Source organism: Cucurbita moschata, unplaced genomic scaffold (assembly GCF_002738365.1).
Source record: "Cucurbita moschata cultivar Rifu unplaced genomic scaffold, Cmos_1.0 Cmo_Scf00097, whole genome shotgun sequence".
Classification (NCBI taxonomy): Eukaryota; Viridiplantae; Streptophyta; class Magnoliopsida; order Cucurbitales; family Cucurbitaceae; genus Cucurbita; species Cucurbita moschata.
This window is the reverse complement of record NW_019268613.1, coordinates 277,006-304,767: the sequence shown is the minus strand read 5'-3', so window position 1 is coordinate 304,767 and position 27,762 is coordinate 277,006. Positions and strand designations below refer to the sequence as shown.

Here is a 27,762-nt window from a genome sequence, read left to right as displayed (position 1 = left end):
AATAATAGAATTACTAAATAAGATGGATCCAAGTATCCTTGCAGAGACGCCGCAGGGATGAAACTGAATTTTTTGTCTGCATCAAACAAATGATTGTTGAAAGACCATTCCGGGCGCTTTGACTCTTCATCAGGTGTGTAGCTCGATTTTCTTCCTTCTCCTCTTTCTCTGATTTCTTCTCAGGTTGCTAAATTGTTCGCAAGTTTCACTGCTCGCGAGCTGCAAGTGATTCCTTTCAAGGTACCCAGCAAAGCGATTATTTCTGTTTTTGATACATTTTTGCAATGTAATCTTGCATTACAGAATTTACCATGATTTCTGTTAGAATTCACTTTCGTTAAGAGCAAAGAGTGGAATTAGAATCGGGCGTTGAAGGTACGGCGAGTGGCGAAAGCTTTCTCTTAGACACCGGCTTTGTGAAGCACTGTGTGATTACGAATTTCTGTTTTCTACTGGAAAATTGTTATCACTGAGAGTACTGAGTTGAATTAGCTTTGAAGCCCATGGTGTGTAGCTGACACCGGCTTTTTTCAAACATTTGGTTTCATTACAGATTTTAATTTTTTTGCTAGAAAATAGTTCTTATTAAGAGTTTGAACTGAATTAGACTGAAACTTTATAATTCCTTCTTGAAAATCGATTTCATGGCAGATTTTGAAATTTATGCTACAAAATCGGTTTCATTTAGAGTTATGAGTTAGATTAGAACGCAATTCTGAAGCCATGGCGCGTAGCATGACTTTTCTCTCAGACATCGGCTTCATCAAGCACTAGTGTCATAACATATTTTAGTTTTTCTGCTAAAAAATTGCTTTCATTAAGACTAATAACCTAAATTAGACTGCAACCTTGAGGCCATGGCATGAAGTATAAGTCTTCTTTTAAGTGCACGTCTGTTACTGGATAGGATTCAGAGTGTATATTGGTTGTACCTATCACTGATTATCAAGAATAAGAAACCATCCACATTTGTGCTGGTTCGAATAAAGGTTTGTTCTGTTTTGCGTTCACGAAAAACTGTTTCCTACATGTCCAAATAAGACTGCAAACTTGATTCTTATGTTTCTTGTTGCCTATTGGCCATGCTTTTCTTTCAAAACTAATTATTTCTCTCATTTGAATTCTACTGACAAGTTGTACTCTTTAGACTATAAATGCCATAGCTATTTTGTTGATCATTATACCGTATTGATATTCTCCCCCCCTCCCCCCCAAATAAAAGATCATATATTGATATTAATGTGTCTGGTGCACCAGAAGGAGGAAATGGCAGAAAGATTAATCTACTACTGAGGTTAATTTGTTTACAAGAGTACTATGTGCTAGTAGAACTCTGCAAAATATTCTGCAGTGATGTGTTCTTCCCTATTGCACCGGCACATCGGATGGTATATTCTTTTGGGATGTCTATGCATGTCTGCCCTCTGCCTCAATTCACTTCAGTATGAAAGTGGAAATGCTTTTTCAAACAGCTGGCAGCATGAATTTCGGCCAGTAACAGGCAATGGCTCTCAGAACAGTAGTCCGACACCTTTTTCTTCTTCGAATCACTTTGTATCATGCGAAGACCTGGCTGGTGTTGGGTCATTTAACACAACCTGCCTGTTAAACACAAACTTGTCTTTAGATTCAGATTTCTACGTATCTGGAACTGGGAATCTAGAGATACTTCCACACGTTTTAATTTGCTGCCCCATAGAAGGTTGTTCAATTACTCTTAATATGTCTGGAAATATCAAAGTCAGTCAGCATGCAGCTGTTGTGGCTGGTTCTGTGGTTTTTTCTGCTGCTAATGTGACGCTGGAATACAATTCATACATAAATACTACTGCCCTTGGTGGAGCACCTCCTACTCAAACTAGTGGCACACCAGTTGGTTTTGATGGATCTGGTGGAGGTCATGGCGGCCGAGGGGCCTCCTGTTTGAAAAGTAATCAGACAAGCAATTGGGGTGGTGATGTCTATGCTTGGTCTACATTGTCTAAACCATGGAGCTATGGGAGCAAGGGTGGTGGGATATCAGAGGAAAAGCCATATGGAGGGCTTGGTGGAGGACGTGTGAAACTTCTAATAGTGGACGTATTATATTTAAATGGTTCTATCCTTGCAGAAGGGGGAGACGGAGGATCAAGTGGTGGAGGTGGATCTGGTGGAAGTATCTTTGTGCATGCAGTAAAGCTGTGAGTATAACTCGTGCTTACAGATTGATCTAGACTTTTCAAGTGCTTTCTCAAGTTATAACGCAGGCCTTTTCGTTAATCTAGTTTGAAACCCATATAAGTTTAATTGCTGAGTTTGTTTGATATTATGTTCGAAGTATTTTGGTGTTTGTTGTTGTTAATCTAGTTTGAAACCTGCATAAGGTTTTTGTATTTTATTGCTAACTTTACAATGTGAAGTTTTAACTAATACATTTCATCCTCTTCATACAGCCGGGATATATCGTAAGTGATAACACATAAGATTCTTGTTTCTAATTAAAACATTACTGACGATGAATGATGGCTTCCAATTTTATTGTAGACCTGTCTTATGATTGAACTATTCCCTTGGATGTGTTGAAGTTGTGAATTCAATGTTGAAATCTTAAACGTTTTACCAATAAATTTTCATATATACATTCCCTCAAAGAATTAGTCTCTCATCCATCTTATTCTGATACATCTTGGGTGGAATAGTACTTGTTGAAGGAATTACCTTAATTTAAGGAATATTTATGTAAATCCTAGCCTTAATTTAAGAAATATTTGTCTAATCCCATTAAATACGAAAATTAGTTAACCTCCCTATTTTTCTATGTTGTTACCTAGTATTTAGGATTTTATGTTTTTGTATTGTTACCTAGTATCTAAGGATTTAGTGTTAGCCTTTTTGTATCATAAAAGACATATGTACCTCTCTGAAAATTTATAAAAAGTGAGCAAGATAATTTACTCTTGCAATAGTTCCTTATTTTAAGCAGGATCTACATCTTCTTTTGAAGAAGTGGGATCTAGAATTGATCATTAAGTGAAGAATATCATATTTTTTATGACTAACTGGACTTTCATTGTGCAAAACATGAAAGAATACATTGGCATACAAAAAATGAGAGACCACAAAAAGGGGAGGGAACACTTAGAAATATAGCCTATGATCTAACAAGATAATACTGATTGGGTAATTACAAAAAAAGCTTGTCACCGATGCTCATAGAGACACATTGAACCTAATACAGGACCACACCTCACTTAGTGACCCTCTAAAAATTCTATTGTTTCTTTCTCCCCAAAGCCCCCAAACAATGAACACAGCTCAACTTTCCACAAAACCCTTCATTTCTTACAAAAAAGAGGGTAGAGAAGGAACTCTTCAATCATCTATCTACCGCCTCTATGCCTGGCCAAACGAAAACCAAACTCTTCAAAAACCAACTTCAAACTGCACCAGCAAAATCACAAGCCCAAATAATATATCATCAAGATCCTTGGCCGCCCTGATGTAAAGAATGCAACACATTGTCCTAAATTGAGTATCCTCCTTGAGACTCTATCCAAGGTGTTAATTTTTCCAAGGGTTTTCGATGTGCCTTTGACTCCCTTTGAGGTCCACTCAAAAGGAGACGACCAAAATTTGCTGACAATGACCTTATTCCACAAAGAATTGAGCTTCTAATTAAATTGCCACAACCATTTAGTCAAAAGAGCCTTGTTGCAAGCTCTCATATTCCCAATCCCTAAACCCCCAAAGTCTATCGGCTTCGTCACCATCTCCCACAACAACAGGTAGAAGGCCTAAATAAGATGAGCCAAAGGTCCCCACCTCACATTTGACCATACTAGCACTTTCCAACCTTAATCATATCACAATTCTTCACCCTCGAAAAGTCGACACTTTCCCTAGTAATCTTCAACCCATAAATGAGCTCAGAGAATGCAAGAAAATTGTTAAGATTGATGAACGACAATCCATTGTCAAAATAGAAAAAGATAATATCATTTGCAAACTGAAGATGAGACAAGAGATGAGTTATCCTTGCTCACTTTGAAACAATCCAAGACATTTGTCTCCACCCCTCTAGATATGATCCTACTTAGGGTGTCCACTACGAGCATAAAGAGAAAAGGAGAGATTGGATCCCTTGTCTAAGACCCCTTGAGGCATAAACCTACCCCTTAGTTGACCATTGACCAGAATCAAGTATTTCACAGATCTAATACAACTCCAAATCCACAGCCTCTATTTTATACCCAAAGCTTTACTTTGCCATGACCTTTTCACACGAAGATCCAATCCACATGGTTGTACACCTTTTCAAAGTCAATCTTGAAAATGATCCCTTCTTGTGTGCGAGTAGCCATCAATTGCCTCATTAGCAATAAAGACTTGGTCTAAAGCACCCTGAGACTTTGCTATGTTGAAGGCAACACTTTTTTAAATCTCTCCGTCAACACCTTAGCAGTAATCCTATAAACACTTGTCACCAGACGAATAGGTCTACAGTCTCACACAAGACGCTATCCAATATACCTCTCTCATAAAATTCATAAAACACCTCCCAAAGATCCCCTTTAATACACTCTCAGTTATCTTGGAAAAAAGACACTGCCTGGGGTCTTACCCCTACTAAGCCAAAAAAAGACCTTAGGAGAAGAATATCAATGAAAGTATAAAGTTTGGTGTTTAAGTAATTAGATCATGTTGTGAATTCTTGGAATGATATTTTGTAATAAATTTAATATCTTGAATGATTTGTGATAGTATTGTGTTCATATTTTGCAAGAAATTTTGATACATCTTGATAACTTGTTTGGCATTTTAGGTTCAAACCAACGATAAAAGATTGACTTTCAACTACTCTGTAAAAATTTCATAGATCTTATTTGCAATATAAATGAGCACATTGTGTAATTGATCAATGTTATTGAATGAATGAGTAAAACAACTATTATCATGCTTATAGAATTCTGAATCATTGGAAGATTTTAGGCATTATATTCTGTCAAAATACTGATATAATTAAATTTACCGTAACCTATCTTCTTAAGCTTTTGAGTTCAATAGTGATTTAAGGTATAAGAGTAGGAGATTTTGTGTTCGAACTTCTATAACAACATTTCCTCCCCAATTAACATTGATTTCTGCTTCCTACTAGACCATGAGGAAAAAAAGGAAAAAAAGTTTGAAAGTACCTTGATTATTTAAGCGAGCACTCATTGTAGGATATAAAAGTCTCATGAATGAATGATGCTTCTGTTGTCTTCTCCACATCCCATTTTAGCTTCAGTATTGGCTCTGAGAATATATACTGTTGGTTGTCCCATCTGTTACTGATACTTGGTCTTTTTTTGTATACCTAGAAAGGGAAGTGGAACTATATCTGCTGCAGGTGGGAAGGGACGGGGTGGAGGTGGTGGGGGAAGAATTTCTCTGGATTGTTATAGCATTCAAGAAGATATTAAAGTTACTGTACATGGTATGTACTTTGTATCGATGAAACATTCTATATCATCATGTAATGATCAATATTGTTTTATGAGATAATAAAGATAGGAAAGGATATTACAACATTGCTAGGCTATCTGGATTTGTGTAAGTTTGCCATTGCATGCCTTGGAAACAAAATATTCTAATCATTGTAATAAAATTTCTTTGTTAATCTCAGGTGGTGTAAGTATTGGGTGTCCTGGTAATGCTGGAGCAGCCGGCACTTACTTCAATGCTGATTTGCTAAGTTTAAGAGTTGGAAATGACAATATCACGACAGAAACTGAAACCCCTTTGCTTGACTTTTCGACCAGTCCCTTATGGTCAAATGTTTTTGTGGAGAATAATGCAAAAGCTTTGGTCCCATTGCTGTGGACAAGAGTCCAGGTATTGAGTGATATTTTCTTCCTTACACTTTTTGTTTCTGTTGCTGTGGAGAAGTGACATATGCTTTGCTTCCTTATAACTTCAAATATTTGTTGATTAATTGAAGAAATACATAATTGCCAGTTTATTTATCAATTATTGAAAAAAACTTCTGAAATCCTTAGTATGATTTCACGTTTGTAGGAGAAAAGGTTTTATAATCTCTTTCATTAGTATGGCCATGGAGATGGCTTTTACAAAACTTACATATAGAAAATATGAGAAAATGAAAGAGTTCTATAATCTCTTTCATTAGTATGGCCATGGAGATGGCTTTTACCGAACTTACATATAGAAAATATGAGAAAATGAAAGGATTAAATATTGCGGAGGAAACAACAATGGAGTTGAGGACCTCTCACCTTAATATCTTGTTGAATTACAACTGAATCCAAAAGCATAAGCTGATGAGTTGTGGTATTTTAACTATTTATCCATTTTCTTAACAAAAAATGATAAAAGGAAATACAACCATAAACCTCAAAACTCTTGGACCCTTCTACAATTACTACTTTCAAAAGTTCTGCCCCCTCCCCCCATCTCCATAACCATTCTTACCCAACAAATTTCCTAAATAGTTCCCCATAATGTCACAATTCATATTCTAATAACGTAATTTTTCTTTGCCACCATCCCTTACCTAATCCTCCCATTTTCTTTTGTAATTATTGCACTTTTTTCTATAAATAACCGGAAGATTTTTTTTTCTTTTTCTTTCAAGTGCCATTGCCCGGGAGTATCTTTTCCTCCTCACCTTCATAATTCCATTCATTGATGGGATTTTTCAATCTTCTAAAAATTGGGTATGTGACTTGTTTCAATGTCCTTGTTAGTATGTAGGTCCTAGAACTACTTATGATCATCGGCCCCATGGCCTAAGAACGGAGAGTTTAGAAGGGCTGTTGTCTTTTGATTTTGAGAATACGGTGTCACATCACCCTGTTTCAAGTTTTGAGAGTTCCGAAAGTGTCCATGAAAGGTAGGGAGGTTTAGGGTCATGATAAAACATGCCTTTCTAAAGTTGGTGATGGAAGTTTGGAATTAGAAAGTTGTTGGAGATTTACGACTGAAGAACATGAGAATCAAGGGAAGAAAGGCTTAGAAGTAGGTCTAAGGTTATTCTTTGTAGGGAGGATATACATTGGTGGCAGAAGTCCAAAGTGAAGTATGTTAAGGAAGCGATTGAACATGACCATTGTCACATACTGACAAACTTCAGAAGACTTGAGAGGAGGATAGGGATTGTTTTCTGAGAATGGTCTAATTGTATAAAGGGCCAGGGAGTTGAGTAAGGTACCTAACCCTTATGAGTCTTTTTGTTGGGGTTCTTTCAGGAGAGCTTGGGGGTGATCAAGTGAAACCTTTTCAAGGTTTCCACCTAATTGGCCTTCTCTATTGTCGTTATTATTATTTTTGTTTGCAGCCTTGGTTATTATTTCATTCTTTTTAATGGAAGTTGGTTTCTTATTAGAGCAAGATAAGAAAAAAATCTGTGGGTAAAAAATGTTGCATTATTTCCATTTTTGGTACTAAATGGTTATGAGAGCAGCTTAGTTATCAAGTTCTTTCTTAGGTTCTGTTGAATTTTCAACTTTAAGTGAGCTTATCATCTTGTTGAGTCTTAAATGTGATTCTTGTTTTTTTCGAGGGCCAAGTACCAGAACTTGTATAATTTGCAACAGGAGTTTTGGTTGCTTCATTTGTTTTTCCTCAAGCGGTTTGCCATACTGAACACATGAACCTTGTATATATAAACATAGTTCTAAACGGAGGGGAAAAAAAGATAATATTGAATGATTAAATTTTCTTACAAACGAATAAATTGATATGTTTCTTCCTTACCTTTAAATTCTTCTCGCATAAAAGGAAATATTTGAGGGTGTCAAATAAGATGATCTTGCTTTCTGGTTCCAGCTTCAAGGAAACAATTCGAGATTTCTTGTTACGCTTATTTACCTTGAGAAACACAATGAGAGGCATGATGGTGCCCACCATGGCTGACGTACCTTTTGCTCCCCTTTCAAAGCCACTTTAACTCGTTGTAATTCCTTACAAATTGTGATGAAGTCTCTCATTTCATATGACTTTGTCTGACAGACGTTAGAACTTGTTCAGTTGTGAACATTGACATGCCTTCAAGGTACTCTCCATTGATCCTGTTTCTTAAAAATCTGGCGGTAGCTCCCTAGATTTATCTCTTCCAACTGCAAACCAACATTCTCAACAGTCCAAATGAAGAAGTTGAGAGGTTCCGGTTGTTGTTCCTTGTTCATCTCCCTTTCAGATCCTCCTGAGTTTCAGATTACCAGAAAGAAGTTCAATTTCTCCTTCCTGAAAAAAAACCTAGGTCACGGAAAGGTCTCTACATTTTATTCAGAATAGAAGTGGCTCACAAGAGAGGAGAAGTGAAATCGAGAAAGAGGAGTTATCTATGAAGGTTTTGTGACGCTCCTGATTGTTTACACTTACTCTAGGAAGGGCAAGAGAGGTTTTCCACAGTAGTCAGTTAATTTTGTGGAGCTGGAGGATTGTGCGTGTATGGTCTGTGAAGTGTGGGTGTTTTTGTTGGGTATGGGAGGTTACTGTTGGTGTGTGGAATTTTGTGGCTGGTTTGGCTTAGAAGAACGAGATTCCTAGCACTTGCAATGGCTGGTATTTCTTGCTTTCTTGTTCTTGGACATTTCATTTGGGTTGTGATCGTGCTGGATATTTCACTATAAATTTAAGAACTATCAATATAACAGTGTTTGGTACCTATATTCCTCTGTTTTGTGTGTGTTTTGATGATATTTGCTGGTGATTTCGAGTTGGATACTAACAGGTCAGACTTTAAGTTTGGTTAATTAAGTTTCATTTTTTTAGTACAACAATATGTGAGATGAATTTTCGAACCTCTAACCTTTTGATCGAGAATATAATGTTTTAACCTATGCTTATGCTTAAGTATGGTTTTGAAGTTCCATTTTGTTGTTCTTTTAATTAATTTTATTTGATGCTTTAGACCGTGTCAGTGCATTTCATATTGTCATGCATATTATTTTGTTTTTAATAATTTCTGCCTGTCCATGATTGCTTTACCCATCTGGAACTTAATTACTTCGACCAAGTGATAATTACTTGTATCATTTTTGCTCCATGGTTTCTAGGTTAGAGGCCAAATTACCCTATACCGTGGAGGCAGCATTGTGTTTGGACTCTCCGAGTTTCCAATATCAGAATTTGAACTAGTAGCTGAAGAACTTTTGATGAGTGATTCCATCATAACGGTTTGACTCTTTCTTGCTATATCAAACTTGTATATTATTTTATACCAAGTCTCTAGATTTTCTTATGTCTCTGAATAGTGGTTCTTTTTCTGGGTTTGTGTGTGTCTGTTTGTTTATTTGTTATTTCTTTTAATTATTCTTTAATAAAAGATTTAGACCTGGGAGTTGCTACCGTGAATACACACACAGCTGAATCCCTCACATAGTAGTGCCCTGTAGAAATCCCTCACATAAAGCATTCATATGACTTTCTTTTCCATCTTTGATGAATGCACCAAAATGTATGAGAGGAGGGGCAGTGGGAACAATAGGCAGAGTATTTATCCAGCCAAATGAAGAGAGAATTCTGTCTCAAAAGAATTGAGCGAAGGTGCAGCAAGTGAAAAAGTGGTTCGGTGACTGACTCCCCACTGTTTCTGCACATGATACACCAATGGGGGTAGATGGCGATGTAGCTTATCTTGTGTATTAATAGTTCATGAGTCACTTCCCACAAAAAGAACTTCACCTTTGTAGTATAATGGTTTCTCCTTATGGCTTCATATAGTGAGAATTTCCCATCCACTAGGAATCCACTAGGAATTAAAGAAAGAGTTGGTGGTGTAGAATCCACAAGGAACTAGGTCCCAAAAGCATCTGTCCGGTTCATTGTTCAAGTGTAAAGGAGACAAGAGATGGATCATAGCAACCCATTGCACAATCTCCGTTTCTTTCAAATTTCTTCTGAATTTTGGGATATAAGAATCCAAATCCGGTGTCCAACAGTCGGATAAAACAAAGAGCTGAGGGGATTGTCTCCCAAGAGGGGCATTGTTCAGCCAAGTGTCAGCGCCGGAGCCCACTTTTATAAGAGACCCTCTAAAAATTGGTGATGGTGTTCAATTATATCCTTCCAGGGATCTTTAATGCTAGTAGGGAGAGATCTTGCACGGTGATAGCTTTGTGCAGAGTGCCATATTTGGCATCGATAAATTTCCTCCCAAGTGCATCGTTTTCAACATGATATCTCCATTACCATTTAACAAGGAAAGAAATGTTTTTCTCCTTAAGACCATGAAACCGAGACTTCCATTCTCCATGAAAGGAGGGTTTTCTTCAATTGAACCAAATGAAGCCCCTTCTCTCTAAGTTTTCAGTGAATCTAATGACTCTGGAAGGCATGGAAAGAGGAACAATTAATATAAAGAAAGGTGTGAGAGGGTAGCTTTGTAGATGCAGATATCTGTAATCCAATCTTTTGTATTACTGTAGGTACCTGAATTGGGGGAGTAACAGATTGTGCTCATCCTTAATGATTTTACTCTTTTGGTTAAATTCCAACACGTTTGCTTCACATAGACACTGTTGTTTTGAGTTGTAAATGCACTGACCATACTTGTTCCCATCTATTAGATTAGAGTCCTAATATAGTTTGAACGACATGCCATTTTCTCTTACGGAACTCCTTTGGATGAATGCCCTTCGTTCCAATTAAGGTTTTATTATTTATTTATTTATTTTTATTAATTTATAAATTGACTAGAATCTCTTTGACTGAAGGTTTTTGGCGCTCTCAGAGTTTTTGTCAAGATGCTGTTAATGTGGAATTCTAAAATCATGGTAGATGGTGGTAGGAACACGTTTGTTACCGCTTCAGTTCTTGAAGTCAGGAATCTGGTTGTTTTAAAGGTATTATCCTTTAAACCTCTTCTGCTAACTAGACTATATTAGGGTTTTCATTTTTTTTTCTTTTAAAGTTTTATTTATTTTTATATTTATTTTCCTTTGGACATCTCATAATACCTAAGTTATATGTGATACCTTAAATGTTGCAGCAAAACTCAAGCATTATCTCAAATTCAAACTTGGGTATGTATGGTCAAGGGCTATTGCATCTAACTGGTCAAGGTGACACAATCAAAGGGCAGCGACTGTCTTTGTCACTTTTTTATAACATAACAGTAAGCCATCGTCACATTTTGGAGTTTTTGTTATGATCTAATTTGAAGAGCCTCTAAGCAATTTTCTATCATGATGAAAACTAATATATATCTTGTCGCTGTTCTATAACATAACTGCAAGTCATCATCATATTATGGAATTCTTGTAATGGTCAGTTTTCCAGGGCTTCCTGTAAAGCTGTTGGTTAGTAAAGCTAATATATACACATGACTTTTCCCTTTAAGGGTAGTGATTAGCATGAAATGGGGTTGAGAATCCTCGTTTTAAAGGTTAATTAGGCTGGTGAGTTTGGAGTAGCATTTTTTTAACGATAACGAAGTCTTGGAAATGTACTTAAGAAGTGTTCAAAATGTCAACATAAAAATTATGCTTCGGAGAAGTTTCAAGAGATACTCAGAAGTGTTCTTAGTAATATTGCGTTTTAAATTTTCTTTTTAATACATAAGCAAAGTGCAACTTACTACAGATGTTAATGGGTCCTTGCTTTCCTTCTCGGCCTTCTCTTTAAAAGAAATTATCTCAACTGTGGTTAACAAGAAATTAAAGAGTTTTTGAAAGCAAGCATCACCGAAAGTTTGATAGTTTTGAGGCAGCTCATTTGAAGGTCCTCTTTGGTGTTTAAATTCCAAGCTTTTTGAGGAGTTCTCTTCCAGATATTAATTTGAACTGGGCTGCCTTTATTTCCCCATAATTTCCTTTTCTTGTATTACTACTTTTCTTTTTGTTTATTTTTTCTTTTCTGCCTTTTCTCTTTTGTAGAGCTTGTATCTCTTGATCATTATTCTCTTTTCATTTCTTCAATGAAAAGTATTATTTCTTGCTTAAAAGAAAATATGACCAAACAAAATCTGAAACGTGTTTTGTGTTTGTTAAAAATACTGAGCACACAACGTAGAAATACTAATTGATATGAGGAATCAAGACAAAACACCCTCTTTCATTTTGAGGACCAAGACAATTGTTATTTATTTGTTGTTTTGAACCAGAAACAAAACTTTTCATTGAAGAATGAAAAGAGACTAATGCTGGAGTGAAAGGAAGGAAAACAGAAATCACAATAGAAAAATAAAAGGCATCCCTATTCAATCAGATATCCAGCAGAAAAACCAGTTTAGAGCTTAGAAAGAAAACATCGTGAAGAAGTTTTTAACCTAGCAGACTCGAAGCAATCAAACCAATCTAAATGTTTGTTTTCAAAGATCATTTGGCTCTAAGACAAATGTCTTTCTTTTCATAAAGACCTAGTATATGCTTATTAACTTTTATTTCAGTTTGATGATGGGACATTGATGACGGCTTCTTACATAATCTTCTCTCTATATCTTAGATTGCTCATCCGGAAGGATGAAGTACGATCTTCATCTTAACAAACCTGCCTAATAGCTTGGACCATGCGAGCTACCTTCTTGTCCTGAAAGAACATCCACTATATGTCTTCTTTATTGACATCAATACTCAAGATTTTAGAATGATATGTCGTTATTGACTAAATCTGATGTTATTTTTAGCAGACAAAAATTCAACACTTGCTCGTTAAATATTGCTTTTACCTTTTCAATTAGGCACTTCTTTTCATTCGGCATTGCAACTATACACCAAGTTTCTTGGAGTATCCTTTCTTGATTATTGTTTCTTACCCTCTTTGTTTTAAGTTTATACAAAACTAAAGGGATAATATGAAAACCAACTTGTACAAATATCATCAAAAGGTTATTAACAAATAAAGGAGAAAGAAAACACCAACGAATTGATTTAATCTTGACTTAAGTAAACCATTTCCTCCAAGCTAAATGCTTTTCTCCCAAAATCTTCTCATTTCTTTCAAACCAAACCTCGTAAATGATAGCTCCAACTGTGTCAACCCAAATCAATTGAGCTTTAGAATCAAAAGGTTGGTGACTATCATTACAAGTACTGAAGTTTCTGTTCTTAAATTTTCCTTCTTCATTTTACATTTTTCGTTGCTTGCATGAATTACATAGCACATTATCTTGTTAAAAAGATTACCTCTTTCATCTTTACCTCTGCACCCTGCCAAAGTGGGGGAAAAAGAGAATCTATTGGTACATCTATTTAAGACTACTGACAATAACAGGTTGGAATCGGTTCTCTGCTTCAAGCTCCATTGGATGATGATGCCAGTAGAAGCCTGTGAGTATGTTATATGTTATGCCTTTTGGCTAAACTTATTATTTTTGTTTTTGTTTGTTTCTTTTTATATAGGTAACAATTATTGAAGAGTGGCATGGTTTCTTTCTCAATCCTACAGCATTGAAGTATTGAAATCCTTAGACTTAAGTTTCTATTTGTAGGGTAACAAAAGCACTGTGTGATAGTGAGACGTGTCCACTGGATTTAATGACTCCTCCGGATGATTGCCATTTCAATTATACACTTTCCTTTTCACTTCAAGTAAGAGATCGATTTCTTTTGGTAGCATTTTGCGATTTCACTATCATTTATCATGGTCTTGAATTTCAAAGCATTCGGCCTGTAGTTTTCTTACGCTAATAAGTAAAATGGTACCCCCTCTACAGAGTACTTCTTAAACGTTCTAATAAATAGAACTTTCTGACCAACTTACAAAACAGCCTCCAAACTAGAATATCATATTCATATTTTATCGTTTGGATTTTTCCTTTTTGTTCAATCAAATATGATATTTAATTGTTTGCAGAAATTGAAGAATTAGTGCTTTATACACACACATATACATCTACTGAATTCTAAAGGCATGCTCCCAAAAATTAGTGATAAGAAAATGGGGACATCTTAAAATTTATAGGCCTAGACTCTAATTTGCTTTAGTACTTTTAAGCCTATGAATAAGTCTTACTTCTGTAGTTAATTACGGCTCTAAGATGAGAACCGTAGCTGCCATCTACTTTCGTTCTAAAGGTATGAAAAGAACCAGTTCTTGTAATTTGTGATTAAAAGTGAGGTTCACTCTCCAACAGCCATGGAAAGAGAATGGGCTCCTTTTAAAAAACTGCACTGGAAGAAGAGGGATAAGGGTATCTGCTTAATCAAGAAGACTAAATTATAAAATTCAGGAAAGATAATGGACAGGGGGAGAACCCTATCTATACATGGGAAACTGAAATAATAATAGCCAGACGAAGGGTGCATGGTAAAAAGTATACATAATACATATCCACTTGTACGAAGGTAAAATCAACCACTTATTCCTGTTTTGCAGGTACTTTATGGTACTATTAGTGTAGGATTGCACGTATTTTGGTGAAGCCTGTAAAAATACTCAAGATCGTTGTTCTAGGTTTTCTAGGAATTTCCACAATCATTTACAACAGTTGAGGATTAAAAAAAAAAAAAGAACTAATTATTTAAAAAAAGACAGGAAAGAACCTTTTCATTGATAGATGAAAAGATAGACAATAGTTCGAGGATATCCCAAAGAGAGAACAGAAAACCAAACAAAAATAGAGTAAATATTCAAATATTACGAGAGCCAAAAAGAAAAAGAATATATTGAAAAAAAAATGCCTAAGAAGATTTTGACCAACCCATGAGCCAAAACAACCAAAACTACTTCCACCAAGCTGTTATCAAGAAGATAATAACATTCAGGAACCATTTTCGGAAAGTACACTAATTCCTTCTTCGTATGAAAGATTCGAGTTCTAATTGATTAAGTTTCCTGTATCGAGCCCCTTGGGACCTAGAACTTGGACACATTGACTCATTCACCGAGAACCTGTCCCATTTTCCATACCTTCCCTCATTAATCCTTTCGGATGCATAACTATATAGACAAAAACTTGAAATTAAGGATAGGTTATATAAGGGAAGGCAAGGGACCACTTTCTCTTTCTAGGGAGACTATTCTGGTGGAAAGAAGACAATATGGTTGTGGAATGACACTTTCGAGTTTCAGGTTTTTTTGTTTTTGATAATATATGCTGGCGATTATTGCATAATCTTCCATGCTGAGGAACAAGTTCTAGCCACTATTTTCATCTATCTCTAGTAGTTAGAAACTATATAGGGTGGTTAAAGGAAAAGAGAGAAAAAGATGATATTGGAATTAAAAAAATGACAAACAACAGGATTTGTACGCTTGTCATCTTTGTTTAGGCAAAATGCTGGCTATTCACTTTTTCCCACCGTTTTTTTAATTTCTACTATTATTTTATGCCGTTTCATTTCTTCTTCATTTTAAGGTCAGATTTGCAATTTTTTTTTCTGCTCAATGCTTGCTTACACCTTCCTCCTCTAAAAAAAAAAAAATAATAATAAATAAAAAAATAAAAAAAATTTTGAAAACCTATAGCCTTTTGAACTATTGGGTTCTGCATTAGTGATATTGAAATGGCATATTGGCTTGGGAGCCTCTCCGTTCCTGTTCCTACCTGTTCTACATTCTTTTTTAACCAAGTACTCAGGTAGTGTAGCCTCGCTCAACCTGATATTGTATTGTATCTATCCATAAGTTGTTCTTTTTTCATGTCTAATATCTTTGTTGTATTTGCGTCATCATCATTGTGGTTTCTGAATAAGTTACAGATGTGTTTTTTGACCTAATTGGAAGAAATCATCTGATGATTTGGTTGTGTTCGAAATTGTTTAAGGAAGGTGAAATTTGAAATATTTTCATAATTATAAGATAGTTGTTAGTATAACTACAATTTAAGCTAACCTCATGCTAATTTTCCGTACATAATTGATACCATATGAACGGTGATCTGTCATAGTACGAACTTGGTTTTGGGTTGTGGTACATATAATGGTTCGGTGGAGGGTTTGTTGTCATGATGCTCCCAACTCATATTCTTGTTTGTTCAGCTATTTTTATTCTTGTTTTTTAATTGGTTTTTTATTCCATTATTCAAAGATGTATTGTTGTGGTGATTGCTGCTTTGCAATTTATCATAGTTCAATCCAAATGGTTTCCTTTCACCTTTTTTAGATTTGTCGTGTTGAGGACCTTATTGTTAATGGAATTATCAAGGGAAGTATTATTCAAATCCACCGGGCAAGAACTGTTATTGTCAATAGCAACGGCATGATTACTGCATCAGAATTAGGTAATTAGGAACGTAATGCACAAAACTGTTCTTATGGCTTAATACCCATTACCTTCTTTCTTTTTTGTTCTATATCTATCTTCTATCAACGAAAATTTGTTTCCTATAATAAATATTTTCTTCTTTTGTTCTAAATGTTACATTTTTTACCCTAAAAAAAAAAAAAAAAAGAAAAAAAAAAAAAAGAATTCTGTCAAGCTGATATAACTTTGTGGTCAGGTTGCAGTGAAGGAATTGGTAAGGGAAACTATTCAAATGGTGCTGGTAGTGGAGGTGGACATGGAGGAAGAGGAGGTTCTGGCTATTTTAACGGGTGGGTGAGTAATGGAGGTGATGAATACGGCAATGCCGATCTTCCTTGTGAACTTGGCAGTGGAGCACAAGGCCCTGATCAATTTGATACACCTGTGGCTGGAGGGGGAATGATTGGTAAATATTTCTGCTACTATTGCAAACTATATATGATAGTGTCTAGAATGTAGATTAACAATATGAAAATGGTGCAAACAAGAGCAAGGTATATATGTAAATATTTCTTTTTTCCATCTCTAATGTTTCATTAATTTGTTTATTCTCTAAACTTATTCTCATGCATTGTGGATGCATGTATTGTTTCTTCCAGTGATGGGATCCATGCAATGGTCTTTGTTAACTCTTAAAATTTTTGGATCTTTAATGGCTGATGGACAAAGCTTTCTTAAAGCAACGAGAAATGATAATAGTAGCATGATTGGTGGCCATGGAGGAGGTTCTGGTGGAACTATTCTTCTTTTCCTTCATGAACTTGAGCTTTTCAAGAATTCATCAATTACTGTTATTGGCGGCAATGGTGGTCCTCTAGGTGGAGGTGGAGGTGGTGGTGGGAGGGTGCATTTTCATTGGTCCAATATACATACTGGAGATGAATATACACCTGTTGCAAGCATAAGTGGCTCCATTAATAGTAGGTATGAAACTTCTAACTATAAACTAAATGTTTTTGTGTAAGGTAAAGGCCACATGGTATGTATACATTCTTTCGAAGTCTGTTGAATGTATCTGATTGTGTATTAACATTAAGTATGGAGGGGAAAGGTAAAGGCCACATGATTGTGTATTAACACTAGGGTTAGGTGGGTTTAAGTGTTCCTGAGTGCTTTTCATAGTATGTAGGTGGCTGATTCTCTGCAAAACTTTATCATGCATTTTTTTCATAGCCTGATTTCTAGATTATTAAAATTTTCCTCTTAAGTTATTAAATCTTTCAATATTGGGGAATATGAAATAGAAGGATTTCAGCAATCTAAATTCTCAGAATTTAGTAGATTTATGCTTTTTTATTCAGAGATGAGTAACAATACCAGAGCAAACAAATTAAGATCATTATCAAGAAAATGAAAAGGGTGCTGAGAGAAAGAACAAACATTGCAAAATAATTTCTTAACTATATGATATGATTGCAAGGAATAACATCAAATTACTATGCATTTACTTCCCAGAGATAGGCAAGCAACTTAAATCTTTAATTCTTGTGATATTCCCCCTTTTTTAAAAAAAAACTAATATTATACATTGATAGGAGCTTACTAGTTAATGTGATAACTGGACAGTTTGGTTATGTATTGAGCTTGTGGTGGATTTCAAAGCTCAGCCTTTTGCTTGCTTAATTTTTCTTACTATTAGTTCCAAAATCAGCAAGGCTACTGGAATTTCACTTTTTTCTATGTATTTCAATCTTCTTAGTAGGCTAAGAGCATTTCCACCAATTATATTTGAATTTTGAATTGAAAAAAATTCTTTATGAGAATATGTGGTTGGCCAAAGTTGTGATGTAGCTCATGTAGTAAACTTTTTGTGAAATCGTTATGAATAATTATGTCATCCGTAGTTTCATTTTCATATTTAGATCAAATGTATTTGCATCGAGAAGGTGATAAATAATACCGACGCCTATTCCTTTGTGATGAAAATGTTCAAGTTGCGAAGTTACATTAAAGTAAAAGCAGAAGTGAGAAACTTATATCACCAAAGTTTCAAAGCAGACAATCGCTGCACCTGTCATCTTTTAGGAAATAGCTATCTCTAGATTCTAATTGTATTTCCAATTTGTCTTTGGAGTTTGTGATAGTATGATAATTGTACTTCATCTGGTGTCTTACAGTGGAGGTGCGAGCAACAAAGGTGGTAGTTATGGGAGAAAAGGCACAATTACCGGAAAAGAATGCCCTAAGGGCCTCTATGGTACATTTTGTGAAGTACGTTCCATTGGTTTTAGCACCACCTCACTGTACATTAGATCTTGGAATACATGTGGGCATGCCACTGTTTGCACCATATAGAGATTTTCTTGTCATGCCTTTCTTGATGTTCATGCGTGCTTCCATCCTATTAGGGTAGCTTTCTTGCATGTGTTCTAAATTATAAGCTGTTTGCATTTGTGTTGACTGGTATATTTAATTTAACATTACCATTTTGTGAGCTAGAAAATTATCTTGAATTATCACCATAATCTGTGTGCAATTGTAATTATTTTCAACAAGAAGTTTTAGAAGCCATTGCATATTTGAGTCGTGAATAAATGTAGCTAGTTAATGAAGGTTGCTGCCACAGATCAGGTTTAAGTTTATTGTCTGAATCTGTTGCTTACATGACTGAAAACTTATTTATTCTACCTCCCTGTTAATCTTAGGGCGAGTTTGATAATGTTATAGTTTCCTGCTTCCTGTTCCCGTTTTTCATTTTTTAAGAAACATAATTTTTTTTATAACCATTCCTGTTTCTTGTTTCTAAATCTTAAGAAATGTTTCCAAAAAAGGGTCAAATTCTAGAACTACAAAATGTATGATAAAGTTTTGCAGAAATTGTTATCAAACATGGTTTTGTTTTTAGTTCTTAAAGAAAGAAACAAGAAACAGAAAATGAAAATTGGAAAAAGGAAAACGGAAAAGAGAACATTACCAATCGGCCTTTAGCTGCTGTATTTTCTACCCTTTTTTTCCCCAGATGGAAATCTGGATTGACTGAATTGTTGTAGCAGTTGCTGTTAACCTATGATTTCATAACTTTCTTCTGAAAAATGGAAAATTGGACTTGCATTGCAAATTAGAACTACATTTTTTAAACAAAAAGTTTTCATGGAAAAGAATAAGAGTAGGTACATTTGTACCTCCTAAGAAGCTTACCACAGTCACACTCAGTCGGAATGTAGAGTAAGGGGAGTGTAATTACCGAAGCTATTTGAAAGAGACCAATTAGAAATATCAAAATTTTTAAACTTCAAAAGTTCATCTCAATCCTTACTCTCATCCTCAAATATTCTTCTATTGATTCATGTAGAATTCTCCAAACAATTGCTTTGTTTGTTTTGGTCCAGACTGAGTTTGCAAGATGAAGAAGAATTTGGAAGTCTCCTTTCTTCTATCCCCACTGACATAAATTCTTGTGCTCAATGGGACACCTCTCCATATCTTCCCTGTCCACTCTCTCAGGGAAAAATCTCCTCATTCTCACAAGATTCATTGACATCAATCACATATTAGAATATTTAGGCATATGGTACAGTCTACACCATGGAAGAATAGTCGTCCTTACACCAGCTTATGTATCCCAAATTAACCTAATTACTAGTTTATATGTTTGAAATAGGAATTATCACATTCATAATTGTATTGTTTGTATATGATGGTTAAAGTTGCTTATAGAATCTACATATTGCTTATAATGGTGGAGAATATGGTGGAAATTTCTTAGTAATATTATTCCAGAATAGACATTTTAAATAACGAATTGTAAGATCAGATTTTATTTTTTCTATTTACAGGAATGCCCTGTTGGCACTTACAAAGATGTTGAGGGGTCTGATGAAAACCTTTGCGTTCCTTGTTCTCTTGACCTTCTGCCCAATCGTGCAAATTTCATATATAGACGAGGTAACAAGATAAGTGGTCGTTGATGTTATTGTTTCAGCTTCATTCTTCCTTGGAATGGTTTCAGATCTTCTTATTGCTAAGGCGTCCACACTTATGACAGGAGGAGTTGGTCAGCCATTTTGTCCGTATAAATGCATATCTGACAAATATAGGATGCCAAATTGCTTTACACCTCTTGAGGAGCTGATGTACACTTTTGGGGGTCCCTGGCCCTTTTCTGTTATATTGTCATGTTTTTTGGTTCTTTTAGCACTTCTGTTGAGCACGCTGAGAGTAAAATTTGTTGGATATGGTTCTTATCGGGATTCTGATTCAATTGAACCCCACAATCATCGTCATTTCCCACATCTTCTTTCCTTATCTGAGGTACCGATTACTCTAACTAGAAATTTCCATACGGTCCCGTCCTTGCAGTTATTGACATATCATTAAGGTGTAATTTTTGTTCGTTTACAGGTACGTGGAACTAGAGCTGAGGAAACTCAAAGTCATGTTTACAGAATGTACTTTATGGGTCCCAATACATTCAGAGAGCCCTGGCATCTTCCTTACTCTCCTCCCAATGCAATTATAGAAATTGTGTAAGACTGTAATTCAATTAGCTTGTCTAGAGTGGCAGTGTTTGAACTATTCATCTCAATGATGTTAAATTCATCTAATCAACAAGCTTCCTAATTTAATAGTGATCAGGTGTCCAACTATCATCTTATTAGCTTTAGTTGTCTGGTGCTGCTTTAACAATGTTTTGTATTGAACTTAACTCATGGTCATAGAAAACCCATGAAATAGAACTGAACCTTGTATAGGTGCCTTCAAGTTTCATTACCTGAAAAATTTTCTGTTAGTAGTAATTTTAGATTTTAAGACGTTAGGCTAACCATCAATTTTTACAACACGGCTTGATGGATGGGTTAAGAGAAAACATGTGCGTGCGTTTGTGAATCATATTTGCCCAAAACTTAAACCTAATCTAGACTAACTTTTTGAATAAAGAATATCTTCATGCTGCGATTATTCAATTTGGTTTGATGTCTCAATATCGTACTGTAAGAGGTTCGGGAAATAAGTATTGTTCTGTTTACAATATGCTCAGGTACGAAGATGCTTTTAATAGATTTATTGATGAGATAAATTCGGTGGCTGCATATCATTGGTGGGAAGGATCAGTGCATAGCATACTCTCTATTCTTGCATATCCTTGCGCATGGACTTGGAAACAGTGGCGACGTAGGCATAAAATCCATCACCTTCAGGACTATGTGAAGTCTGAATATGACCATTCATGTCTGCGCTCCTGCAGATCTCGCGCTTTATACAAAGGAATGAAGGTATGACTATAAAATATAAGACTTAATACTTCCGATGGTTCTTGAGCATTAATTTTATGAAGTCAGGTGAATTTGACGTTCTCTAAATGTTTTATTGAATATGCAATGATCAAGGCGAGTGACTTCTAGTTCTTTGATATTGATTTTTGTACAGTCATGAGAAAATATAATCTAAAATGTAGTCATTGTTAGTTCTTGTGAAATTTATTCACATTGTTTTTTATATTCTAATAAAATTCTCTTACAGCCTCATTGAAACTGATTTTACTCATTGATGGTTTGGACCCGTGTAGGAGTTAGATTTTTGGATTTTAATATTGGTGGATGGTATATTTGTAATCAACAAAACCACCTCATTGTTTGTTAAATCCACCTTGGTGTGTTTTGATATTGGAGGATGGTATATACTCGTAATCAACAAAATGACCTCATTGTTTGTTAAATCCTCCTAGGTGTGTTTTAAGGAAACAAGAGGTGAATTGATGAATTATTTTCGTTTACAAATGTGCTACTTTTTTTGGGGCTAAATATATGTTTTAGTCCATTCTTCCATGAAGTCCCTGTTTTTTTTTTTAAATGTTTCAATGTAGTCCCTCATGTTGCAACATTTTTCAATTATACCCTCATCGTTGGTCAATGTAAAGATCGCATAATAAGGAACTTACATGACGTGGTATTGAGAGAGTTGATAGAAATAGAAATTTAGAGGAGAAATAAGGTAGCCTAAGAGAGAAAAGTTGAAGTTTCTACCAACATCGTTCAAATTTAGAGGAATCAGAAATTCTCTCTTAGGTGGCTAAATATTTTTTTTCCGCTAAATATCTATTAACTCACTAATTATCATGTTTGATGAGTTGCGTTAGTCCATTTAAACATTCTCCTGACTGTAAGGATATAATTGCAAAACGTCAAAATGTAAGGGATTAAATTGAATCTTTTTTTTCCTCAAACTTGAACTGGAATATGATTTTTTTACTGTAGATGGAAAGTTGAATGTCATTTATAATTCTAATTATAACAATAAGAAAGATATTTATTGTTCTTTTAAGTTTTTCCTATGACAAAACTTTATCCTACTTGACGATATCTGAATTGAAACTGATGCAGGTTGGAGCAACACCGGATTTAATGGTTGCTTACATCGATTTTTTTCTTGGTGGTGATGAAAAGCGCGTAGATATAGTCTCAATTATTGAAAAGAGATATCCAATGTGCATTATTTTTGGTGGGGATGGAAGCTATATGACTCCTTATAATCTTCACAGTGATGCCTTGTTGACCAATCTCATTGGACAGGTAGATCGTCTTCTTCTATAAGTGGTTTATATTACTATCAAATAAACAAACTCTGACCCCAGATAAACTCTTCACGTTTGTAGCATGTCCCAGCCACTGTTTGGAATCGCTTGGTTGCTGGCATGAATGCTCAATTGAGGATAGTGAGGAATAGATCCATACGTTCTTCCTTAGTTCATGTTTTAGATTGGATAAATAGTCATGCAAACCCTCAACTTGAATTCCATGGCGTTAAAATTGAGGTTGGATGGTTTCAAGCTACTGCTTCTGGTTACTATCAGCTTGGTGTGTTGGTTGTAGCCTTAGGTGATTATTCTTCTCATCAATCGGATGTGTTGTGCCAACATACTCATGAACCATCAAGGTACGCTCGAATAATTCATTCTTCATAATCGCTGAAGTTAAATCGTGGGAAGGCTAATTTATAAACTGTCGGTACAGGAAAAAGAAAAAAAAACGAAGAAGAAGAAGAAGAAATATTGGCTAGATATATAATTCAGTAGTTTTTCACCCTTCTCCCACAATGAAACACATCCCCAGAAAATAATTAAGGAAGTAGCGTTGTTAGAAACAGTGTCAACAAAGTAAGGTGACTAATCTCTTAATCACCTCAAGGCCATAACATGGTGTTGCTTGAGTGAAGCAAGACACATTTTAAAAAAATACTTAATAAATATTAACTCTAAGAATTGTAGGAAAAAAACAAACTGGAATTAATCATTTGAAGAACTAACTAAAATAATTAAGAAAACACGAAATAGAAATGCTTTAAAAAATATCTAGTGCTCTAAATGCAAGCAGAAGAAGACTTAAAAGTCAAGAACTCAAAGAGGCTAATTCATTTCATCAATGGTAAAGGCACCTGATTGAAGACACTTGCCCTGACTGATTCGAGGCCCAAGGACCCCAAGTCGCCTTTCCTCTCGGAATAGGCGTGTGCCTTGATAACACTAGTTAGAAATGTGAGCAAAAATAGTTAATGCCATTATAAGCTTCATCTCAAAAAATAAAAAATAAAAAAGAAATTGCCTTGCTAAATTTTATTTTATATAATTTTGTGGCTTTAAAAAGGAATATGTATTTCTTTTCCCGTGAGGAAGTGAATCTGTATAGTAACAAGTAACAAAATGGCCATTGTCCTGACTAGCTAAGTAGGTTATTGTCGAATGGAGTGGAAGACGGGACGATTGAGGGATTTAAGGTGGGTAAGGATTTGGCACCTTTAGTTTGTTGAGAACACTCTTCTTTCTTCTGGCCAAGAGAGGTCTTTTGTTAATCTAAACAGGTTTTTATTTATTTTTTTGAAGCATTTTTTGGCCTTAAGATAGATTGGGAGTTCCATCATAGGCATAAATTGGCCTTATTAAGTCAGGGGCTGCATTGGTAGGGTGTGAAGTGAGTCAGTTCCTTCCACTTCGAATTCCATTCAAAGGGAACCTAGGAGTCCATTGTTCCATTGAGAGGGGACCTTGGAGTCTAATGTTTTAGAATCCTGTCCTTGGAAAGTTTATGAATCAACCCAACCTCTAGGTAGAAGAAGAATCGTTACTTAAAAAGAAGTGAAAACAAAAAATAACGTTCAGTGATCCCAGGAAATAACATTTATTTAAAACTGAAAGGTTACAAATATAATACACCTGAAAGTCGCATCTGAAAAATCGCTTACAAAAACATATTAACATACAGCAGAAAATGTAGAGTCTACCCTAGATTTTGCTTTAACAGGTTCCATAGCCAACCAATTTCCTTATGCATTCGTCAACATGTCGACTCTCGGGCACCGAGTATTTTTAAGAATCTTCATAAAACGTTGTGATTGCTCCAAGATTTGGTTTATTCTGAGTGTGCTGCTTGTGGACAATTAGCCATCTCATTATTAATCCACACTCAGCTTGTCCTCATGGTAAAAAGCTAGGACCTTATAAAGGTTTAAAAGCATAGTAACTGGATGACCAACTGTTAAGTGTAGTTAAAAACACTGAACGGTAAGAACTATTGTATGCGTTACCTGCATCACATAGATGTAAAGAAAGGGTTAGGGTGCTGTAATGAAAGAAATTGAGCATACTTCGAGTCTTTCTACCACCACCTCAAATATAGATGTAACAGGTGGAGAGATTTAGTTTTTCTCTGCTATTATTCTCAAAATAATAATAATAATAACAAAAGATAAATATGCTATTATCATACTACGTTAAATTACCAATCAACCGACAAGGTTAAGCTTATGCTTTTCTGGGTAGCTTAGTAAGCTTATTGATCCAAACTTTAATTTGCTCAAGTTTGCATTATTTAAATATAAATGGTGAGATTCCACATTGGTTGGGAAGGAGAACGTAACACCTTTTATAAGGGTGTGGAAACCTCTCCCTAGTAGACCCGTTTTTAAAACTTTGAGGGGAAGTCCAAAAGGAAAAAACCTAAAGAAGACAACATCTGCTAGCGGTGGGCTTGGGCTTGAGTTGTTACATAAGCACGCAGGAATTGGTCTGTCTTTCAAGATTTTTAATTTTTTCGAAAAAGCTTTAGTAATGGTTCAAGTTTGGTTCTTTTTTTCTCAATGTTACTTACTAAATAAGTTACAGGATTAGAAGGTTTAAGATTATGATTCTGTTACAATAACTGATTAGAAGGTTTAAGATTATGATCCTGTTACAATAACTATAGCTCTGCTGGTAACTCCGTCTGGCTTCTCACTTTATTTTCTATCGAATATTTTAGGAAAGAGGCTGCAAGTGCAACAGAATATTTCATGCAGTTTGATCAGAACTGGCAATCATTATCTCTAAAAAGGATTACAGGGGTAGTTAATGGAGGGCTAATAAACAAGGCTAACGTGGGATTTTTGCATTATAAATGGGATTTTCTCTATCCTTTCTCTCTCTTATTACGCAACACAAAACCTGTTGGACATCTGGTTAGTAATTTTCAGCAGATATTTTTCAAATATACAATGGAGAAATCTCTGCATAGTTTATCGTCTAACTCTTGAGAAGTAAATGTTTCAGGATACTGTACAGCTGCTTATCACTATTGTGCTTCTAGCAGATATTTCCATTACCCTGCTTATGCTGCTGCAATTCTATTGGATTTCACTGCTTGCTTTTCTTCTTATTCTTCTTGTTCTTCCCTTGTCGCTATTATCTCCTTTCCCAGCTGGTTTGAATGCACTTTTCAGCAAAGAGCCTAGAAGAGCATCACTTGCTCGTATATATGCCCTGTGGAATGCCACTTCTTTCGTTAATATTGTAAGTTGTACTATGCTTGTAGTATGTGTTGAGGATTTTTGGGAGGGAATCCCACGTTGGCTAATTTAGGGAATGATAATGGGTCTATAAGTAAGAAATACTGTGTCTCCATTGGTATGAGGCTTTTTGGGGAAGCCCAAAACAAAACCATGAGAGCTTATGCTCAAAGTGAACAATATCATACCATTGTGGAGAGTCGTGATTCCTAACATAGTATCAGAGTCATGCCCTTAATTTAGCCATGTCAATAGAATCCTCAAGTGTCGAACAAAGAAATTTCTAGCCTCGAAGGTGTAGTCAAAAGTGACTCATGTATCGAACGAAGGGTGTACTTTGTTCGAGGGCTCCAGATAAAGGAGTCGAGCCTCGATTAAGGGGAGGCTATTCGAGGGCTACATAGACCTCAGGGGAGGCTCTATTGGTATACTTTGTTCGAGGGGAGGATTATTGAGCATTGTTGGGAGGGAGTCCCACGTTGGCTAATTTAGGGAATGATCATGGGTTTATAAGTAAGGAATACATCTCCATTGATATGAGGCCCTTTGGGAGCCCAAAGCAAAGCCATGAGAGCTTATGCTCAAAGTGGATAATATCATACCATTGTGGAGAATCGTGATTCCTAACACGTGTCACATAATTTCCCCTTTAAATGATATGCATATAGTATATGCTTCAGGATGCTGCCATAATTAAAATTACTCCTTCTATTGTTATTTCTGCTGGTCCTAGTTCACATTTTGGTTAATACAGGGTGTGGCCTTCATTTATGGCATTTTTCTTTATGGATTTTCAACATTCCAGCCACCCCATGAGACAAATACTTGGAGCAACAGAAGGTGATTCTCAACTCTTTTAATATATATATATATATATATTTCTTTTTTTACCTTCTGCCACGTCTGAAATGGATGAAACCAGAAGAGGGCTGGGGGGGATGAAACAAAGAAGTTGTCATTTACTGCTAAGAATATGGCAAATAGCTTATTTTGTTTTTAATGTATTTGATGAGCACAGGGAGAGTGATAAGTGGTGGATCATGCCTGTAATCCTTCTGCTATTCAAATCAACACAAGCACAATTGGTTGATTGGCACATAGCCAATTTGGAAATCAAGGATATTAGTCTTTTTTGTCCTGATCCTGATGCTTTTTGGGCCGCTGAGTTTGCTTAACATACTATGCTCTTTTGAATTGTAAATGTCAAGGTTTGTAAATCCATTTTTGAGACTATGTGACAGCTCCATAAATGTAAATAGTGTATTGCCTCAAGCAATTGATAGCGTTTTAACAAAAAGAAAAACAAAAATATGAACTCGGTTATGGAAGGGTTCACATTTAGGTTGCGTTTGAGAATTATTTTGATAGTTTTCAACAAGTATTTGGAGTACTGAGTCGAGTCGAGTTATTGGAGTTGTTTAGTTTGTGAAGTTATTTGGGTTGAGTTATTTAGTTCGTGGAATTATTTAATTTGTGAAGTTATTTAGTCTATTAATGATGTTTGTTCGAAAGACCTAAAATGTGTATTTATGTGTTAAAAATTAATTGTGTAACACTATTTGATATTTAATGTAAAAGATTGTTGAGGAAAGTATTTTATTCTAATTTTAATCTCAATTTCATTACATGTATGTTGCCTATTTCTTATTGAAATTTAGCGTTTGATAGGTTACATGTCGAAACTACATTTATGGATGATTTATTTATCTAGGATATCTAAATTATTTAAACTTAAATTTTAAGTAAATTTTGTGTATTACCACGTGGAATTAAATTATATTTTAATATAAGAACTATAATAGTTTAAAAAATAATAATAAATAAAATATTGGGTTTGATGGT

General features: G+C 35.3%; 1 protein-coding gene and 1 pseudogene across 4 annotated transcripts; one reads left to right on the top strand and one right to left on the bottom strand.

The window, feature by feature from the left end:
- On the top strand, nt 1–27,512 carry LOC111439602. Of its 4 annotated transcripts, none has more exons than XM_023077214.1 (23): nt 1–240; nt 1,258–2,180; nt 5,340–5,455; nt 5,645–5,853; nt 9,039–9,158; nt 10,698–10,826; nt 10,973–11,098; nt 13,195–13,250; nt 13,412–13,511; nt 16,069–16,144; nt 16,364–16,573; nt 16,767–17,091; nt 18,285–18,378; nt 19,944–20,052; nt 20,153–20,418; nt 20,509–20,633; nt 21,146–21,380; nt 22,488–22,676; nt 22,760–23,040; nt 25,398–25,593; nt 25,685–25,924; nt 26,675–26,760; nt 26,939–27,512. In XM_023077214.1, the coding sequence occupies exons 2-23, from the start codon at nt 1,354–1,356 to the stop codon at nt 27,093–27,095; spliced, it is 4,272 nt and encodes a 1,423-aa protein (XP_022932982.1). In that variant the 5' UTR covers nt 1–240; nt 1,258–1,353; the 3' UTR covers nt 27,096–27,512. The 4 variants fall into 4 exon arrangements, with proteins under 4 accessions (XP_022932982.1, XP_022932981.1, XP_022932980.1 ...); XM_023077213.1 differs by having other exon boundaries at nt 2–133; nt 1,261–2,180; nt 16,027–16,144; XM_023077212.1 differs by having other exon boundaries at nt 2–133; nt 16,027–16,144.
- Nucleotides 6,742–25,812, bottom strand: LOC111439583 (annotated as a pseudogene).
- Nucleotides 27,513–27,762: the final 250 nt, after the last annotated feature.